Source organism: Canis aureus, chromosome 26 (genome assembly GCF_053574225.1).
Source record: "Canis aureus isolate CA01 chromosome 26, VMU_Caureus_v.1.0, whole genome shotgun sequence".
In the NCBI taxonomy this organism is placed as follows: domain Eukaryota; kingdom Metazoa; phylum Chordata; class Mammalia; order Carnivora; family Canidae; genus Canis; species Canis aureus.
Genome location: NC_135636.1, coordinates 38,535,709 through 38,557,960, shown reverse-complemented (window position 1 = coordinate 38,557,960; position 22,252 = coordinate 38,535,709). Strand labels below are relative to the sequence as shown.

Genomic DNA, 22,252 nt, shown 5'->3' with positions numbered 1-22,252 from the left:
GGGGCTTGATCTCATGACCCTGAAATTACAACCTGAGCTGAAACCAAGATTCCGACACTTAACCAACTATGCCACCCAGCTGCCTCAATTTCTCTATATTCTTGCCAACACTTTCTATTGTCTAAGTTTTAAAAAATATTTTTAATTATTATTTTAATCCAGTGTAGTTGCATAGAGTGTTATATTAGTTTCAGATGTATATTATAGTAATTCAACAATTCCATATATTACTCAGTGCTTATCATGATAAGTGTACTTACTATTAATCCCCAACCCCTGTTTTACCTATCCCTCCATCCACCTCCCCTCTGGTAACCCTCTGTTCTCTATGTTTAGGAGTCTCTTTTTAGTTTCTCTCCTCACCCTTTGTTTGTTTTGCTTCTTAAATTCCACATATGAGTGAAATAATACAGTATTTGTCTTTCTCTGACTGATTTATTTTGCTTAGCATAATACACTCTAGCTTCACCCATGTTGCTGCAAATGGCAAGATTTTATTCTTTTTCATGACTAATATTTCATTGTGTATATAGGCCACATCTTCTTTATCCACTCATCTATTGATGGGCAGTTGGTTTACTTCCATAATTTGGCTATAATAAAAAATGCTGCAATAAACATATGGGTGTGCTTGTATCCTTTTGAATTAATGTATTTAACATTTTATTTTTATTTTTATTTATTTTTAATTATTATTTTTTATTGGAGTTCAATTTGCCAACATATAGCATATCACCCAGTGCTCATCCCATCAAGTGCCCCCCTCAGAGGTATTTAACATTTTAATTGTAGCCATCCTAGTGGATGTGAAAAATATCTCATTGCGATTTTGTTTTGTTTTTGTTTTTTAATTTTTTTATTGGAGTTCAATTTGCCAACATTTAGCATAACACCCAGTGCTCATCCCACCAAGTGCCCCCCTCAGTGCCCATCACCCAGTCACCCCAGGCCCCCGCCCACCTCCCCTTCCACTACCCCTTGTTCATTTCCCAGAGTTAGGGGTCTCTCATGTTTTGTCACCCTCACTGATATTTTACTCATCTTCTCTCCTTTCCCTTTATTCCCTTTCATTATTTTTTATATTCCCCAAATGAATGAGACCATATGTTTGTCCTTTTCTGATTGACTTATTTCACTCATACCCTCCAGTTCCATCCATGTCGAAGCAAATGGTGGGTATTTGTTGTTTCTAATGGCTGAGTAATATTCCATTGTATACATAGACCACATCTTCTTTATCCATTCATCTTTTGATGGACACCGAGGCTCCTTCCACAGTTTGGCTATTGTGGACATTGCTGCTATAAACATTGGGGTGCAGTTGTCCCATTGTTTCACTACATCTGTATCTTTGGCTAAATACCCAGTAGTGCAATTGCTGGTTCATAGGGTAGCTCTATTTTTAACTTCTTGAGGAACCTCCACACTATTTTCCAGAGTGGCTGTACTAGCTTGCATTCCCACCAACAGTGCTCATCCCATCAAGTGCCCCCCTCAGTGGTATTTAACATTTTAATTGTAGCCATCCTAGTGGATGTGAAAAGTATCTCATTGTGATTTTGATTTGCATTTCCGTAATGACTGATGGTGCTGGAGGTCTTTTCATGTGCTTATTGTCTGTTTATATATCTTTGGAGAAATGTCTATTCAAATCCTTTGCCAATTTAAAAATTATTTTAATTGTTGTCTTCTTATTTTTGAGTTGTAAGAATTCTTTATATATTTTGGATGATAATCTTGTACCAAATAGACAATTTGTAAATATTTTCTCCCATTCTGTGGGTTATCTTAACTTCCTTAATAGTCCCCTTTGAAGCACAACAGTTTTTAATTTTGATGAAGTCCTTTGCATCTCTTTTTTCTTTTGCTACTGTGTTTTTGGTGTCATTTTAGGAAGCCATTGCCTTACCCAAGGCTACAGAGATTTGCTCTGTTTTCTTCTAAGAGTTTTATAGTTTGAGCTTTTACATTTAGGTCTTTGATCCATTTTGAGTTAGTTTTTGTCTAAAATAGAGGTCCAAACTTGCTCTTTTGCATATGTAAATCATTCCAGCACCACTTGTTGAGAAGACTATTGCATTTCTGACTGAATTATCTTGACTGTTGAAAATAAATTAATCAAAAAAGTAAGGATTTATTTCTGTTCTCTCAATTTTATTCAATTGACCCTATCAGGGAAAAATATGGTTAATGTGTTACGATAGGGCACATGAAGGATATGAATGGCGTTCCTGGACCAGCACCTAATTACATTATTCTATTAAGGAGTAAAATGTAATAGAAAATAGAAAGTTTGAAATATAGAAACATAAAGTGACTATTGAGATCTATCTCTTTTTTCCATCAGCTTTATTGAAGTATAATTGATAAGTAAAAATTATATATGTGTAAGGTGTACAATGTAATATTGTGATGTACATATACCTTGAGAATTACACATATCCCTCACCTCACATCATTACCATTTTTTCCCTTGAGGTGTGAAAACTTAAGATCTTTTCTCTTAGCATTTTCAAGTACACAATACACTATTGTTAACTGTAATTACCATGTTGTAAATTAAATCCCTAGAACTTATTGTATCACTGAAAACTTTTACCTTTAGACCAACAACTCTCCATTTCTCCCACCTCTTAGCTACCATTCTACTCTATATCTAGGAGTTTGACTTTTTTAGATTACACATATAAGCAAATCATTTAGTATTTGTCTTTCTATGTCTTGCTTATTTTCTTAGCATAATGTCCTCTATATTCATCCATGTCACAGATGGCAAGATTTCCTCTTTTTTTGATGGTGAATAATATTCCATTGCGTGTGTGTAGGTGTATATACACACATATATGGTATATACATACACACATATATATGATTTCTTTATATATTCACCCATTGATGGACACTTAGGTTGTTTCCATCCAGGGTTACCTCTTATTCTTTAGGAATGAAGGTTTGGGGGATCCCTGGGTGGCTCAGCGGTTTCGTGCCTGCCTTTGGCCCAGGGCGCAATCCTGGAGTCCCGGAATCGAGTCCCGCGTCGGGCTCCCGGCGTGGAGCCTGCTTCTCCCTCTCCTCTGCCTGTGTCTCTGCCTCTCTCTCTGTCTATCATAAATAAATAAAAATAAATTAAAAAAAAAAAAAGGAATGAAGGTTTGGTTCATGGTGGTGTAAAGAATCCTGATTATCTGAGGTGCTGGTGGAAGGCAGAGACATATGGTATATAACGGAGGAGGGATGGCATAAAGACCCACTATGACCTTACTTGATTGGCACAAATAAAACTTCTATTCCCGTGTTTGTTGTGTTACAAAACTAAAAGAAAAAACCCAATGCTTAAGTTAGGGTGTGAATGTTTATTTTTTTAGGCTATTTGAGTAATAAAATTTACTATTTAGTCCAGATGTTGCAGAGCTTTTTGTGAAGATCCACGCAGTACTGTAAGAATGAGACCTGAATCCCTTAGATCTGGAAATGGTTGAAAGAGCAAATGGAGATTTGTCTCCCTTTGGGATGTGGGCGGGTGCTTTGCTTACTTTAGAAAGAGACAATAGTAAGGTTTGTGGTCATCAGCACTGGTTACTTTAATAGCCCAAAATGACCACTTGGAATAAGCTGCAGCTCATTATATACTCTTTATATACCATTATATATATGAGTGCCAAACTCTACCAGAGAGAAGGCAGCAAGCAATGAGGTCAATGCACAAAGATTTGTGAGGCCAGTGATGACCAGAATAGAAAACAGTTCATGTGAGTTGAAAAGTCAAGAGGTGGAATGTAGTGAGTATTTTTGGTTTTGTCTGTTTGTTTGGGAGCATTACATCCTCCCATTATATGCCTCTGGTAATGGGATCCCAATTTTTCTTTGCAGAACTGTCCTTCCATGTATTGGACTCTCAATGTTGTATCTTTTCCTTCCTGTGAGTGTGGGCAAGAACAACTCATGAATGGGAGGATTGAGAGTTGTGAATATTTGAGTAACAGTCAGGAAATTCAGGATTTTTCATCTGGATTTTGGTTCACATTGAACAAATCTTAATATTATTCGCTTATTGGTGCTAGGATATTTTCTTTTTGCTAAGGAAGTAAATCTTTATTTTGTATTTGACTATTATGAATGAGAAGGTATTTAAAAAGTCCAGCTTAGGGACACCTGACTGGCTCAGTTGGTAGGGACTGTAATTGTTACTATTGGGGTCATGAGTATAAGCCCCACATTAGCCATAGAGCTTACTTAAAAAAAAAAAAAAGTCCAGCTTGTGTGTATAACTTTCAATTCTGTTACATGTTATGACTTTACATCTCCATATGATTAATAATATACATTTTATGTGGCAATAAATCTAAGTAACCCCAATATGGATATAGGTGAGATATTCTTTTTGAAAAATATTAAGCTCATATTTAAAAATTTCTGATGACCTCTAATTGTTTTTGTGTATTTGTGTTCTATGGTGTTAATCATGATCTTGTGCTGCACTGATAACGTAATTGATATACAATTACCTAATTTCTCTACTGTGCTAGGTTATGCATTGTTAGAGGGACCCAAATGAGACATGATTCCCATTTTAAGGCTTTTATAATGAAATTGTATTAAGGACTTGAAACCTGGTCAGTGAGTAGAGACTAAGTGTCTGGTGTTGGCTGGAATACATTCTCCACAGTGTGGAGAAAGGTCAGGGCCAGAGGTTATATAGTAAATAGAATCTGAGTTGGTAGTTTCATGTTTTCAAGAGGGTCAGCATCTTCACTTCTTCAGGTCATTGACTCCTTATCTCTATAAAGGACAAGGCTGAGTAGTGGCAGGGCTGAGTGGGAGAGGCCCTAGGCTGTGATGGAGAAATAAATATATTCCGGAGTGTTGAATGCCTTGAATTCTTCCCCTGTGTGTTCAGAAGAAGGGCTATCTGATAACATTATTATTTAAATATTGGGTTCCTGAAGTTTCTCTATGGTCATGTGGAAGCATGGGAGTGAATGTTCTGAACTGCAGGTCCACAAGGAGAGGATAAAATGTTCCATTTCAGTGTGTGAGGGTCATTAACTCCCTGATTTGTCTGGTAAAATCCTATGAAAGGAAAACACTTGAGAAAAAAGCCTAGAGTACCTAGTGAACCCATTAGAAGCCCATCAAAATAAGGAAAGAATTGACTTTGTGAAGTGAATATGAGATGACCCCAAGGCATAAGAACATTTTATGAGCAAGCAAATTACACCCTCCGCTCTTGAAATATACTCTTTTTGTTGTGTTGTGTTGTCACAGAATTTGAAATCCATACTAATGGCTTCTTCAGGAATTCCCAAAGACCAGATGACTTATGGTGAAAAAATTATTTTGCATAATCCTTCCACGATAAGTGTTTTAGGACAATTAGAAATGAACTGCTTATCCCGTGCCCTGAAAGACAGGAATGGAAAATTTCTCAGTGGGCAGACTTGAAGAAATATCCATCCTTGTCCACTTTAACTGGACAATCCAAATGATGGATTTATGGACAGTTGTAATGGTGTGCCTACATTGCAAGAGTAGTGGAATAAGTAAGATTAGAAACTTAGTGAGAACAAGTTTTAGAGGAGGGAAATATGAATGGAATTTCATTATGGTACATGATTATTGCTGAAGAATAATTTGCTCAATAAGTGGACCCATAATATGAAACTATTTATGTTCCAGGTAACTGTTCATTTTTAAAAAAGATTTTATTTATTTATTCATGAGAGGCACAGAAAGAGAGGCAGAGATGTAGGCAGAGGGAGAGGTAGGCTTCCCACAGGGAGCCCAATGTGGGACTTAATCCCAGGACCCTGGGATCATGACCTGAGCCAAAGGCAGATGCTCAATCACTGAGCCACCCAGGTGCCCACCCCCTTTTAAAGATTTTATTAATTTATGCATGAGAGACACAGAGAGTTTTTATTTTTTCTCTTATTTTTATTTTTTATATCTTTTCTTTTTTTATTATAAATTTATTTTTTATTGGTGTTCAATTTGCCAACATATAGATAACACCCAGTGCTCATCCTGTCAAGTGCCCGCCTCAGTGCCCAACACTCAGTCACCCCCACCCTACTCCCTGCCCACCTCCCCTTCCACCACCCCTAGTTCATTTCCCAGAGTTAGGAGTCTTTCATGTTCTGTCTCCCTTTCTGATATTTCCACTCATTTTTTCTCCTTTCCCCTTTATTCCCTTTCACTATTTTTTATATTCCCCAAATGAATGAGACCATATAATGTTTGTCCTCCGATTGACTTATTTCACTCAGCATAATACCCTCCAGTTCCATCCATGTTGAAGCAAATGGTGGGTATTTGTTGTTTCTAATGGCTGAGTGATATTCCATTGTATACATAGACCACATCTTCTTTATCCATTCATCTTTCGATGGACACCAAGGCTCCTTCCACAGTTTGGCTATCGTGGCCATTGCTGCTATAAACATCGGGGTGCAGGTGTCCTGGCATTTCATTGCATCTGTATCTTTGGGGTAAATCCCCAGCAGTGAAATTGCTGGGTCATAAGGCAGATCTATTTTTAACTCTTTGAGGAACCTCCACACAGTTTTCCAGAGTGGCTGCACCAGTTCACATTCCCACCAACAGAGCAAGAGGGTTCCCCTTTCTCCACATCCTTTCCAACATTTGTGGTTTCCTGCTTTGTTAATTTTCCCCATTCTCACTGGTGTGAGGTGGTATCTCATTGTGGTTTTGATTTGTATTTCCCTGATGGCAAGTGATGTGGATGGAGCATTTTCTCATGTGCTTGTTGGCCATGTCTATGTCTTCCTCTGTGAGATTTCTGTTCATGTCTTTTGCCCATTTCATGATTGGATTGTTTGTTTCTTTGGTGTTGAGTTTAATAAGTTCTTTATAGATCTTGGAAACTAGCCCTTTATCGGATACGTCATTTGCAAATATCTTCTCCCATTCTGTAGGTTGTCTTTTAGTTTTGTTGACTGTTTCTTTTGTTGTGCAAAAGCTTCTTATGCTTTTGGGTGCAATTGTAAATGGGACTGACTCCTTAATTTCTCTTTCTTCAGTCTCATTGTTAGTGTATAGAAATGCTACTGACTTCTGGGCATTGATTTTGTAACCTGCCACAAAGCTCCAGGTAGGAAGCCTGATGTGGAACTCTAGGACACTGGGATTACAAACAGCGGAAAGCAGATGCTCAACCACTGAGCCACCCTGAGCCAAAAGGTGCCCCTCTTTTGGATTTTCTATATACAATATCATGTCCTCTGCAGAGAGGGAGAGTTTGACTTCTTCTTTGCCAATTTGAATGCCTTTTATTTCTTTTTGTTGTCTGATGGCTGGAGGTAGGACTCCTAGTACTATGTTGAACAACAGTGGTGAGAGTGGGCATCCCTTTCATGTTCCTGACCTTAGGGGGAAAGCTCTCAGTTTTTTCCAATTGAGAATAATATTTGTTGTGGGCTTTTCATAGATGGCTTTTTATGATATTGAGTTATCTTCCTTCTATCCCTACATTTTTGAAGAGTTTTAATCAAGAATGAATGCTGTATTTTGTCAAATACTTTTTCTGCATCTATTGAGAGAATCATATGGTTTTTGTCTTTTCTTTTATTAATGTGATCTGTCACACTGATTGTTTTATGAACATTGAACCATCCCTGCATCCCAGAGATAAATCCCACTTGGTCATGGTGAAAAATTCTCTTAATGTACTATTGGATCCTATTGGCTAGTATTTTGGTGAGAATTTTTGCATCCATGTTTATCAGGGATAAGTCTGTAACTCTCCTTTTTGAAGGGGTCTTTTCCTGGTTCTGAGATCAAAGTGCTAGCCACATAGAATGAGTTTGGAAGTATTCTTTCTATTTCTATCCTTTGAAACAGCTTTAGTAGGATAGGTATTATTTCTTCTTTAAATGTTTGGTAGAATTCCCCTGTGAAGACATCTGGCCCTGGACTTTTGTTTCTTGGGAGGTTTTTGATGACTGCTTCAATTTCCTCACTGGTTATTGGCCTGTTCAGGTTTTCTATTTCTTCCTGTTTCAGTTTTGGTAATTTATAGATTTCCCGGAATGCATCCATTTCTTCCAGATTGCCTGATTTTTGGCATATATTTGCTCACAATATGTTTTAAAAATCATTTGTATTTCCTTGGTATTGGTTGTGATCTCTCCTCTTTTATCCATGATTTTATTAATTTGAGTCTTTTCTCTTTTCTTTTTAATAAGTTTGGCCAGGGGTTTGTCTATCTTATTCTTCCAGAGAACCAGCTCCGGGGTTGGTTGATCTGTTCTACAGTGCTTCTGGTCTCTATTTCATTGAGTTCTGCTCTAATCACCTTAGTAGGATGTTCTTTAACTCCTATGTGTTGTGATATTTCCAAATTTTTTCTTGTGGTTGACTTCAAGTTTCATATCATTCTGGTCTGAATATATGCATGATATAATATCAATCTTTTTACATCCATAAGCAGCATATAGATTGGTCTTGTTTTTTTCATTCATTCTAATACCTTATATCTTCTGATTGGGGCAATTAGTCCATTTACAATCAGAGTGATTATTGAAAGATATGATTGTAGTGCCATTGTATTACCTGTAAAGTCCTTGTTTCTGGAGATTTTCTCTGTTCCTTTTTAGTCTTTGTTACTTTTGGTCTCTCTTTCTGCTCAAGGGGTCCCCTTTAATATTTCTTGCGAGGGCTGGTTTAGTGTTCACAAATTCCTTTAGTTTTTGTCTTTTGAAACTCATTTTTTTAAATAATAAATTTATTTTTTATTGGTGTTCAATTTACCAACATACAGAATAACAACCAGTCCTCATCCCGTCAAGTGCCCCCCTCAGTGCCCGTCACCCATTCACATCCACCCCCTGCCCTCCTCCCCTTCCATCACCCCTAGTTCGTTTCCCAGAGTTAGGAGTCTTTATGTTCTGTCTCCCTTTCTGATATTTCCCACACATTTCTTCTCCCTTCCCTTATATTCCCTTTCACTATTACTTATATTCCCCAAATGAATGAGACCATATAATGTTTGTCCTTCTCCTATTGACTTACTTCACTCAGCATAATACCCTCCAGTTCCATCCACCTTGAAGCAAATGGTGGGTATTTGTCGTTTCTAATGGCTGAGTAATATTCCATTGTATACATAAACCACATCTTCTTTATCCATGCATCTTTCGATGGACACCGAGGCTCCTTCCACAGTTTGGCTATTGTGGACATTGCTGCTATAAACATTGGGGTGCAGGTGTCCTGGCGTTTCATTGCATCTGAATCTTTGGGGTAAATCCCCAACAGTGCAATTGCTGGGTCGTAGGGCAGGTCTATTTTTAACTCTCTGAGGAACCTCCACACAGTTTTCCAGAGTGGCTGCACCAGTTCACATTCCCACCAACAGTGTAGGAGGGTTCCCTTTTCTCCGCATCCACTCCAACATTTGTGGTTTCCTGTCTTGTTAATTTTGCCCATTCTCACTGGTGTGAGGTGGTATCTCATTGTGGTTTTGATTTGTATTTCCCTGATGGCCAGGGATGTGGAGCATTTTCTCATGTGCTTGTTGGCCATGTCTATGTCTTCCTCTGTGAGATTTCTGTTCATGTCTTTTGCCCATTTCATGATTGGATTGTTTGTTTCTTTGGTGTTGAGTTTAATAAGTTCTTTATAGATCTTGGAAACTAGCCCTTTATCGGATACGTCATTTGCAAATATCTTCTCCCATTCTGTAGGTTGTCTTTGAGTTTTGTTGATGGTATCTTTTGCTGTGCAAAAGCTTCGTTTTTTTAATAATAAATTTATTTTTTATTGGTGTTCAATTTGCCAACATACAGAATAACACCCAGTGCTCATCCCGTCAGGTGCCCCCCTCAGTGCCCGCCAGGCAGTCATCCCCACCCGCTGCTCTCCTCCGCTTCCACCACCCGTAGTTTGTTTCCCAGAGTTAGGAGTCTTCTATGATCTGTCTCCCTTTCTGATATTTCCTTTTTTTTTAATAATAAATTTATGTTTTATTGGTGTTCAATTTACCGACATACAGAATAACACACAGTGCTCATCCCGTCAAGTGCCCCCCTCAGTGCCCGTCACCCAGTCACCCCCACCCCCCACCCTCCTCCCCTTCCACCACCCCTAGTTCGTTTCCCAGAGTTAGGAGTCTTTATGCTTTGTCTCCCTTTCTGATGTTTCCACTCATTACTTCTCCCTTCCCTTCTATTCCCTTTCACTATTATTTATATTGCCCAAATGAATGAGACCATATAATGTTTGTCCTTCTCTGATTGACTTATTTCACTCAGCATAATACCCTCCAGTTCCGTCCACGTCGAAGCAGATGGTGGGTATTTGTCATTTGTAATGGCTGAATAATATTCCATTGTATACATAAACAACATCTTCTTTATCCATTCATCTTTTGATGGACACCAAGGCTCCTTCCAGTTTGGCTACTGTGGACATTGCTGCTAGAAATATCGGGGTGCAGGTGTCTTCTTATCTTGAGGAAGAACCAATGGTTCATTTTTGCTTTTGTTTCTCTTGCCTTAGTGGATGTATCTTGCAAGAAGTTACTGTGGCTGAGTTCAAAAAGGGTGTTGCCTGTGTTCTCCTCTAGGATTTTGATGGAATCTTGTCTCACATTTAGATCTTTCATCCATTTTGAGTTTATCTTTGTGTATGGTGCAAGAGAGTGGTCTAGTTTCATTCTTCTGCATGTGAATGTCCAATTTTCCCAGCACCATTTATTGAAGAGACTGTCTTTTTTCCAGTGGATAGTCTTTCCTCCTTTATCGAATATTAGTTGACCATAAAGTTCAGGGTCCACTTCTGGATTCTCTATTCTGTTCCATTGATCTATGTGTCTGTTTTTGCGCCAGTACCACACTGTCTTGATGACCACAGCTTTGTGGTACAACCTGAAATCTGGCATTGTGATGGCCCCAGCTATGGTTTTCTTTTTTAAAATTCCCCTGGCTCTTTGGGGTCTTTTCTGATTCCACACAAATCTTAAAATAATTTGTTCTAACTCTCTGAAGAAAGTCCATGGTATTTTGATAGGGATTGCATTAAATGTGTAAATTGCCCTGGGTAACATTGACATTTTCACAATATTAATTCTTCCAATCCATGAGCATGGAATATTTTTCCATCTCTTTGTGTCTTCCTCAATTTCTTTCAGAAGTGTTCTGTAGTTTTTAGGGTATAGATCCTTTACCTCTTTGGTGAGGTTTATTCCTAGGTATCTTATGCTTTTGGGTGCAATTGTAAATGTGATTGACTCCTTAATTTCTCTTTCTTCAGTCTCATTGTTAGTGTAAGAAATGTCACTGACTTCTGGGCATTGATTTTGCATCCTGCCACACTGCCAAATTGCTGTATGAGTTCTAGCAATCTTAGGGTGGAGGCTTTTGGGTTTTCTATCTAGAGTATCATGTCATCAGCGAAGAGGGAGAGTTTGACTTCTTCTTTGCCAGTTGAATGCCTTTTATTTCTTTTTGTTGTCTGATTGCTGAGGCTAGGACTTCCAGTGCTATGTTGAATAGCAGTGGTGAGAGTGGATGGACATCCCTGTCTTGTTCCTGATCTTAGGGGAAAAGCTCCCAGTGCTTTCCCATTCCAAAGGTTTTGAACTCTTATGTTTTTATTTTCATTTGCTCCCATATATTTAAAAAAATTTCTTTAATTTCCTGGTTGACCCATTCATTCTTTTTTTTTTTTTCTTTTTTCAAGGTTTACTTATTAATTTGACACAGAGAGAGAGAAAGCGAAAGACAGAGTACAAGCATGGGGAGTGGGAGGTGGAGGGAGTGGGAGAAGCTGGCTCTCTGCCAAGCAGGGATCTTGATGCACGGCTTGATCCCAAGACCACGGGATCATGATCTGAGCCAAAGGCAGACACTTAATGGATTAGCCACCCAGGTGCCCCCCATTCATTCTTTATTTTTTTTAAATATTTTATTTATTTATTTATGAGAGACACACAGAGAGAGGCAGAGACACATACAGAGGGAGAAGCAGGCTTCCATGCAGGGAGCCTGTAGTGGGACTCAATCCCAGGTCTCCAGGATCACACCCTAGGTTGAAGGTGGTGCTAAGCCGCTGAGCCACCCAGGCTGCCCTCCCCATTCATTCTTTAGTAGGATGTGCTTAACCTCTACACTGTGGTCTTTTCAATTTTTTTCTTATGGTTGACTTCAAGTTTCATAGCATTCTGGTCTGAATATACGCATGGTATGATATCAATCTTTTTGTACCCGTCGAGACCTGATTTGTGACCTAGTGTGTGATCTGTTCTAGAGAATGTTCCATGTGCATTGGAAAAGTGTGTATTCTGCTGTTTTAGGAGGAGATACTGTGAATATATCTGTTAAATCCATCTGGTCCAGTGTGTCATTCAAAGCCATTGTTTCCTTGTTGATTTTCTGCTAGCTTATCCGTCCATTGCTGTATGTGAGGTGTTAAAGTTCCCTACTATTATTGTATCATTATCACTGAGTTTCTTTATGTTTGTTATTAATTGATTTATATATTTGGGTGCTCCCAAGTTGGGGGCATAAATATTTACAATTGTTAGATCTTCTTTTAGATAGACTCCTTAAATATGGTATAATGCCCCTTTTCATCTCTTGTTACAGTGTTTGGCTTAAAATCTAGCTTGTCTGATATAAATATGGGTACTCTGGCTTTCTTTTGACATCCATTAGCATGATAGATGGCGCTCCATCCCCTCATTTTCAATCTAGAGGTGTCTTTATGTCTAAAATGAGTCTCTTGTAAGCAGCATATAGATTGGTCTTGTTTTTTCATCCATTCTGATACCTTATGTCTTTCGATTGGGGCAATTAGTCCATTTACATTCAGAGTGATTATTGAAAGATGTGATTGTAGTGCCATTGTATTACTGTAAAGTCCTTGTTTCTGGAGATTTTCTCTGTTCCTTTTTAGTCTTTGTTACTTTTGGTCTCTCTTTCTGCTCAAGGGATCCCCTTTAATATTTCTTGTGAGGGCTGGTTTAGTGTTCACAAATTCCTTTAGTTTTTGTCTTTTGAAACTCTCTATCTCACCTTCTATGCTGAAATACAGCCTTTCTGGATAAAGTATTCTTGGCTGCATATTTTTACCAATTTGCACATTGGCTATATCATGCCAGTCCTTTCTGGCCTGCCAGGTCTCCATGGACAGGTCTGCTGCCAGCCAAAGTGTCTACTCTTTTAGCTCAAGGACCTCTTGTCCCGAGTGGGTTTTAGGATTTTCTCTTCATCTTTGTAATTTGCAAGTTTCACTATAATATGTTGAGGTGCTCACCTGTTTTTTTTTTTTTTATTTCTGTTGAGGGGAGTTCTCTGTGTTTCTTGGACTTGAATGCCTGTTTCCTTCTCCAGATTAGGGAAATTCTCAGCTTGTTCAGTAAACTTTCTGCCCCTTATCTCCCTGCTTATTCATCTTCTGGGTCTCTTATAAAATGGATAGTATTTCACTTTATGGAATTGCTGAGTTCCCTAAGTCTGCCCTCATGGTCTAATAGTTTTCTTTCCCTCCTCAGCTTCCTTATTTTCCATAATTTTATCTTCTGTAGCACTGATTTGCTCTTCTGCTTCATTCACCCTCATTTTTATGGTTATCAGTTGGGACTACATCTTGTAATAGTATTTTTAATTTTGGCCTGACTAGATTTTAGTTCTTTCATCTCTACAGTAATGGATTCTCTAGTATCTTCTATGGTTTTTTTGAAGCCCAGCTAGTATCTTTACAATCGTTTTAAATTTCAGTTCAAATCATTTGTGTTTCCTTGGTATTAGTTGTGATCTCTCGTCTTTTATTCATGATTTTATTAATTTGAGTCTTTTCTCTTTTCTTTTTAATAAGTTTGGCCAGGGGTTTTTCTATCTTATTGACATCTAACTTATATCTCTATTGATTAAATTTCTGGCAGTGAGTACTACCTACTGTTCTTTCTTTTGGGGTGAATTTCTCTGTCTCATCATTTTGTTCAGAAAAGAAAGGAAGAAAGAAAAAGGAAAAAACAGCAGCAGCAGCAACAACAAAACAAAAAAACCCTAGATCCTAGGTGTATTTTGATCTGCTTGTTAAAAGAAACTAGATCCCAAAAGTAGAAAAAATATGTATACATATATGTATATTTTATGGTGTGTATAATAAAAAAATAAAATGAAAGGAAACAAAAAATAAAAAAAAAGCATAGGTTTTTTTTGTTTGTTTCTGAAGATTTTCTCTGTTTCTTTCTAGTCTTTGTTGCTTTTGTGTTGTTTTTCCCATTCAAAGAGTCCCCTTTAATATTTCTTGCAGGGCTGGTTAGTGGTCACAAACTCTTTTAGTTTTTGTTTGTCTGGGAAGCTGTTTATGTCTACTTCTATTTTGAACAACAGCCTTGCTAGATAAAGTATTCTTGGCTGCATATTTTTTCCATTCAGAATATTGAATATGTCATGCTATTCTTTTCTGTCCTGCCATATTTCTGTGGATAGATCTGCTTCGAACTTGATTTGTCTTCCCTTACAGGTTAGGGATTTCTTTTCCCTTGCTGTCTTCAGGATTCTTTCCTTATTTCCGTATTTTGAAAATTTTACTACAATATGTCTTGGTGTTAATTGGCTTTTGTTGATTTTGATGGGAGTTCTGTGCTTTCTGGATTTGGATGTCTGTTTCCTTCCCCAGATTAATGACGTTTTCAGCATAATTTTCTCAAATAAACCTTCTGCCTCATTTTTGTCTCTTCTTCTGGGACTCCTATCAGGAATGTTATGCTTTATGGAGTTGCTGAGTTCCCTCAGTCTACGCTTGTAGTCCAATACCTTTCTTTCCTCTTCTTTTCAGCTGCATTATTTTCCATAGGTTTATCTTCTATATCAGTTATTTATTCTTCTTCTTCTTCTTCCATCTTTGTGGCCATTACATCCAGTCAGTCTTGTATCTTGTTTATAACATTTTTAAATTTTGGCCTGACTAGTTTTTAGTTCTTTTATTTCTATGGTGAGGGTTTCTCTGGTTTCTTCTATGCTTTTCTCAAGCCCAGCTAGTATCCTTATGATTGTTGTTTTATTTATTTGTTATTTTTATTTTTTAAATATTTTATGTATTTATTCATGAGAGACAGAGAGAGAGAGAGGCAGAGACACAGGCAGAGGGAGAAGCAGACTCCATGCAGGAAGCTGGACATGGGACTGGATCCTGGGTCTCTAGGATCACACCCTGGGCTGAAGGTGGCACTAAACTGCTGAGCCACTAGGGCTGCCCATGATTGTTGTTTTAAATTCTAGTTCAGGCATATTACTTATATCTATTTTGATGCTCTCCCTGGCAGTGACCTCTTCTGACTCTTTCTTTTGTGATGAATTCCTCAGTCTTGGCATTTTGTTTAGGTCTCTGTCTTCTTAGTAAAGCCTACATTTGGTCCCATTTTCTTTTCTTTTCTTTTTTTTTTTAAAGATTTTATTTATTTATTCATGACACATACACACACACACACAGAGGCAGAGACACAGGCAGAGGAAGAAGTAGGCTCCATGCAGGGAGCCCAACGTGGGACTTGATCCCAGGTCTCCAGGATCATATCCTGGACTGAAGGCGACACTAAACCGCTGAGCCACCGGGGCTGCCCTAAAAGTTTAAATTACATGATTAGAGTCTGATTGGTATCTGATAAAAACGAGTCAGAGAGAGTAAAAGGAGCTCCTTTAGGTAATAAGGTGGTTAGGGAACAAATTCCAGTGGAATGTCCTGGAAAGGTTTAAAGAATATCCAGGGCTGCCCCTGAATGAGCAACATGAGTGACTGCTCACATGTTCTACCTGTGGCACTCAAAGACTCCTCCAACTTCCCAGACTTCTCTATCCTTTCTACTGGACAGCCTTATTGTAGCTTCAGGTGTATATGCATATGCCTTCTTTTCCATATAGATGGAGGGTCCTATAGATTCCTAATTTTCAGCATTAACTGTTTATAGACTCATTTAATCCTTAGCACAACTTTATGGAATGGGTACAGTTACTATCCCCATGTATCTTTGAGGAAATTGAGGCACAGGGTGTCTGATTCAGCTCCAGATAGTGTTGTGGTCCCATTTTCACTAGAGCTGAAGCTTTGCAGCACTCAGTGGTCAGTGGACACTGGTGTGTGTGTAAGTATGTGTGTGTGTGTGTGTGTGTGTGTGTGTGTGTATGGAGAGAGGGTTTGTACTAGTCTTCTTGGGGAGGGGCCTGCTGCTGCTTTGGTTCTCAATCACATTTGTCCTATTAAAAAAGACACCTGTAGAGCATGGCGGGGGATGGTGGGGCTTGGTATCAGTGGCTCAAGCCTCCACTGTGTGCACTCTGCATTGAAGTCCATCTGTACTGATGGGAGGGGTGAAAACCAGCAGTGTGCTCTCTTCCCTGGAGAGGTGATTTTGCTCCAATTGCTGTTCAGAAAGCCTTCACAGAAGAGCAAAAAATCTCCCCTCTTGTGGTTAGTCTTCCATCAGATTCCTGTCTTCACTCTGCTGGCATGGACTGCCCATGGGCAGTGATGCAGTGCTCCTGTGTCTACTGGTTTCCCTAGTCTCTGGGAAGGATCACAGCTAGCCTCTTGACGTGTACTAAATTAGGAGCCTGATTTTAAGGCAGCAACTTTCAAAGTATGCAGATGGACCCATTTGGGGGAAAGGCTAGAAGAAGGCAGTTTTGCTTGATTCCTGTGCATTGAACCCTGGGGGAGTCTTAAAAGTTGGGGCACTAATTCGGGTTAAAAATACTTTGCTCCTCAAGAAAAGGCTGGGAATTGAGAATTCCTTCCTGATTGTATGGTGCTGTGCTAGGGGTGGGATTTATGATGAGAGTATCTCAGGCTTTTCTACCTGTTTCAATATGAGTATGTTCTCATTTTCTCAGTGTGTAGGAGTTGCTCACCTTAGTTTCTGGATTTCTTTCAGAAGTAACTGTTGCATGTGTAGCTGAATATTCAGTGTATTCATGGAAGGAGGGGAGTTCAGGAGCATCCTATGTTGCCATCTTGGTTGTTCCCCTACCTTCTCCTCTTTTGAAGGACAATTTGCTGGATATAGGATTTTTGGTTGACAGGTTTTTTTTCTTCTAGCATTTTTCCTGTATTATCCTGCTGCCTATTGACTTGTGAAGTTTCTGATGAGAAATCTGCTGTTATCTTAATTAAGATCCCTTGTACGTGATGTGTCACTTTTCTCTTATTGCTTTCAAGATTCTCTTAAGCTTTTGAAAGTTTGATGATAATGTGTCTCAGTGTGCATTTCTTTGAGTTCATCTTACTTCCAATTTGTTGAACTTCTTTGATATTTATATTCATGTCTTTCATCAAATTTGGGAAGTTTTCAATCATTATTTCTTCAAACTCTATCTCTGGTCTTTTCTCTCTCTTTCTCTGGGGCTTCCACAATGCATATGTTAGTTTATTCAAAGGTGTACAAACATCACTTAGGCTCTGTTCACTTTTATTCAATATTTTTTCCTTCTGTTCTTCATTTTTAAAAAAGATTTTATTTATTTACTTTATTTATTTATGTATTTATTTACTTATTTTAGACAGAGAGAGAGAGAGAGAGCATGAGTCAGGAGAGAAGCAGAGGGGGGAGGGAGAGAGAATCTGAGGCAGTCTCTGTGCTTAGCACAGAGTCTGATGGGGCTTGATCTCACAACAGTGAGATCATGACCTGAGCAGAAACCAGGAGTCAGCCAGGCACTTAACCAAATGAACCACCCAGATACCCTTTTCTTTCTGTTTTTTTTTAGAGATTCATTTATTTATTCATTTAAAAAAAGATTTTGTTTTTATTTATTCATGAGAGACACACAGAGAGAGACAGAATATAGGCAGAGGGAGAATCAGGCTCCCCGCAGGAAGCCCAATGTGGTGCTCAATCCCTGGACTCACTGAGCCACCCAGGCATCCCTGTTCTTTAGATTTGTAATTTCCATGGTTCTATCTTCATGTTTATTGCTTTTTGTCTTCTGTCTACTTCAATCTGCCTTTGAACACTTCTACTAAAATGTTCATTTCAGTTATTGTACTTTTTATCTTCAAATTTTTTTCAGTTTTTTTAAAGACCAAAAAAATTTCCTTATTAATATTTCCACTTTGTTCATACATTGTTTTCTTGATTTTCTCCATGTTAGTACTTCAAATATCTTAAAGATAGTTGTCTTATTTATTTATTTATTGTTATTTTTTTCATTTTCTTCCTTTTTTTTAAAAGATTTTATTTATTTATTCATAGAGACAGAGAGAGAGAGACACACATACAAGCAGAGGGAGAAGCAGGCACCATGCAGGAGCCTGATGTGGGACTCGATCCCGGGTCTCCAGAATCACACCCTGGGCTGCAGGCAGTGCTAAACCACTGCGCCACTGGGGCTGCCCCATTTTCTTCCTTTTTATGAAAGGATAGGTGTTTTAAAATCTTTGTCTAGAAGATCTGCCATTGGATCTTTTTTGGGGACTGTTGATTTGTTTATTTTTATTTGAATGGGCCATATTTTTGTGTTTCTTTTTATGCTTTGTGATTTTTTAAAAAATTTTATTTTTGTATATTTCTTTATTGGAGTTCAATTTGCCAACATATAGCTTTGTGATTTATTTTTAATGAAAACTGGACATTTGAACCTAATAATGTGGTAATTCTGGAAATCTGTCTTTGTCATCCCCTAGCCTTTTTCCGAAGAGAGAGAATCTTAAGCAGACTCCACACTCCACACAGAGCCCAAGGTGGAGCTTGATCTCACAACTCTGAGATCATGACCTGGGTCGAAATCAAGAGCTGGATACCAACCAACCCAGGCACCCCCCCCATTCACCTTATTTTTAGTTGTCTCACTTTTCCAGGATTTGGCTGGAAAAGGAAGCAAATGGGCTATGGGAATATGTTATTTTGTCCCTGAAAGATTGTTTATTTCTGGGACATCCAGCTTCATGACTCACAACAGGAAAATCTCAGAACTTCCATTTATGTGAACCAGTCATGTTAGCCCAGTTCCTATTATTTCAGGTTCATAGCATGTTTCCAGCAGCTGATTTAGCTGAAGAATAGTTTATAATTCCCAGGTCTTCACTAAAGTTGGAACATGCTTTACCTGTTCAGAATAAATCCTGTTTGGATAATGGTCTGATCTTGAAGTAGTCAGATATCTTGCAGAAAATGGTATCAATTTAGGGGACTAGTTTTCCTATTCTTAAGATTGAGAAAAGACAGGTTTGCATGCCTAGTTACAGGATCTCATTTATAATGCCTCTGATGTTGGCCCTAGCTACCAATAGTCCAGGATGCATTCACACGTAAGGGATTGGACTTAGTCAATAAGATGGACAGGGAAGGTATGCAGAAAAGGGATGCTTGGATAAATTCAGAGATGAAATGGTCAGGCTGTGTGTCCTACAGCTGGGAAGATGGCCATGTTGAACCTTGTAGCATTCAGGAAACTTGGTAACCAGTGTTTGGGTGATTATTCTCTTGGCGGCTAAAACACAGTCATTGGATTGAAATTGAGGGTTGTTTTTCCAGAAGGACTGAGAACAGCCAAGTCAAATTTCATTGACTGGGGTACTAAACAATGTCTAAATAACTACTTATTATTAGGGATCAGGTCAGGAGGCTAGTTAAACTAACTGGGACTCCTGACTTGGTGGACATAAATTTCATGTGTTAGGTTCACTGCACAATTTGGTTCTAAGGAAAAAAAAAAAGAGCACTAGTTTGGTGCTCTGGTTCTACTAACTAGTTCAACATGAGAAGGGAGGTGATACAAACCTATACAGATTGGGTTTGTCACACCTAAAACACCATACACATATATGAGAAATGGTTGATGGGATAGAGGGCAACTAAAGGATGGGACCAGTTGACATTCAACTCTAAATAAGGCAGAGGAAGGGAAGAGACATTCAGAGAGTAGGGAAGGCTGACACAAAGTTGCTTTCATTTTAATGGTCATACAATTATTTCTCAGGAAAGGCAAACCTCAAGTTAGGAAAATAGCAAACATATGGAAGTTTCCAGGATTATGGAAATATTACAAAGGTCTTAAAATTGATTTGAATTTTCTTACAACTATGTTTCAGAATGGTGTATCAACTCTAACCTCTCGGCTTATTGTCTCTGTTAAAGCAAAAACAGACAAACAAACAAACAACAACAACAACAAAACAGATCTGTGTTAAAGGTTTTGGAAAGTCTCCCTGGATTAATTTAAGTCATTTTTATCCCAAAACAAGTCCAGAGGATATCATATCTTTCAATGTCTCTCCTGTTCCATTTATTGATATCTTATTCTTTCATTCCCTAAAACTTAGTAATTGTCTACTACTATGTGCCAGGCATTGCAAAAATTCACAAGGCATATTAAATAAATAAAACAAAATTTGTTTTTGAGTTACTCACAAGATCACTTTCCATCTCACTTTCTTGGGAATCAGCCATACCAAAGCCTCCATGGGCCTTCTTCTAGTTCCAATGACTGGGAAATGGTCAAGTGTGGGCTGAGAGCTTAGTTGTATAAAACAGCATGTTGCTATGGAGAGTTCATAGGTCTGAGATTACAAGGATTGGTTTTGGGTGAACTTGTGCTTGTAAAATAGTCAAGCCCTGGTGACCATCACATCTGATTAGAAACCATTTAATATGAACTTGGTCCAGTTAGTTACCTCTAATGGACTTTGTTTCTTCATTTGCCACTCTAAAATAATGATACAAATCTCCCTTAGGGTGATTTTAATTTTAAATTATATCAATATATGTAAATTGCTTAGTGCAGTGCCTGGCACATGGTAATTATCTGATAAATGGTGACTACTAATTTTTCTCTGGACTTTGGATTTCCTAAGGAAAAATGACAAATGATCCTGAGATCTAACCTATTAAGTTTTTTAATGAGGACAATTCTCCCACTTCCCATCCCAAGCCAGGGATCCTAGGATCTAAGAACCTCTCCTTTTCCTCTCCCCCAAGGGCCAAGGGCAGGGTGGGATTTCTTACTTTATTTTGTATTCTTTGACACAGGCTATGTCACATTCTATTTTAAGCTTGTAGTTGTTAAGGTTGCCATCACATCCAGAGAATACAAAACTTTCACATCTCTTGGAGGTTCGGTTGTAGAAATATCTAAAGTGAATTTCAAAGCAGCTACCAGTTTTCATATCCATTTTGCAAGGATCTGCACGAGAGGTTCCCATTGCATTAGGCGGAATGAGTTAGGACTTAGCAGGAGATTTTTGCCTTCCAGGGCCCTTAAAAATTCCTCACATTAGTTTGGAATTGGGTGGAAGGTGATTGAGTGACTTGACCAAGGGCACACATTTGCTAAGTGGCAGGGCCAGAATTTGGGGTGTCTGACTCACAGCGTAGACTGTGCCACCTCCCCATGCTCCAGAAGCACCAAGCCTATACACATTACCTGTGGAAGAAAACTTCATTATCTTTCACATCTACATTGTGAACTTCTCTAACAGGGACCATGGGTTCAAGTGTTCTCTCTGCGCCCATAGCCCAGATATTGAAAATGCCTCAGTTTGCTCCATTTCCAGCCCTCCTTTACTCTCCTCTCAATATGTATTCTTAAATGGTCTTGGATCTTCAAAATTTGTCATGAAACCCCTAATTCAAAATATGTTTGATCCTTTGGACCATCTAAAAGACAGCCCCATCTGGATTCATTTGCCTCATTGTTTTTTCTCATCAGACATCTACAAGATACCCAGAGTAAGTAATGCCTGGAGTCAAGGGACTAAGTGTTAATGGTTATTAACACAAAAGGGGGACCTTTCTGGACCAGCTGGATATCACATTTTTTTGACACTCTCTCCCCCATTCATAATTGGTTTTTGCATTTATTTTCTACTTTAAGTTCATACCTTTGAGGTCTCCACATATCATTTCAGCAAGTTTAGCAACACCACCCATTAATGGGGTAGTCAGCAAGAGGAAGATGAAGAACCCTAGAAGAAATCCCAACTCAGGAGGCTTCATGATGTAGTAAGCAGAAGGTAGGAGAGGCTTGGTATCAACTGATGTTATATTTTGGGCTTGATACTTGAGAGGGCTAAGCCCACTTACCCCAGGGCATTACTAGGCATTGAGTTGAACAGTGAATGCTTGGGTGCCCAGCCATGAAGCTGAAGATCCCAGGCCAATTAGACCCCTGATAGTGAGTCCCATGTTCATCTTAGAAACCATAAAAACAAAAGGATCAGAGATTGTAGCATAAGCTTAATCATGGAAGATAGAATGATTAATGAATTAAAAAAAGATTGATTTCTTTTCTCT

At 38.5% G+C, this 22,252-nt stretch overlaps 1 protein-coding gene across 1 annotated transcript; it reads right to left on the bottom strand.

Annotated features, from left to right (window-relative positions):
- Positions 1–19,898: 19,898 nt before the first annotated feature.
- SPINT4 (serine peptidase inhibitor, Kunitz type 4) lies at positions 19,899–22,038 on the bottom strand. The gene is made up of 3 exons (XM_077873369.1): positions 21,841–22,038; positions 20,966–21,143; positions 19,899–20,089 (listed from the first exon to the last, which is right to left on the bottom strand). The coding sequence occupies exons 1-3, from the start codon at positions 21,953–21,955 to the stop codon at positions 20,068–20,070; spliced, it is 315 nt and encodes a 104-aa protein (XP_077729495.1). The 5' UTR covers positions 21,956–22,038; the 3' UTR covers positions 19,899–20,067.
- Positions 22,039–22,252: the final 214 nt, after the last annotated feature.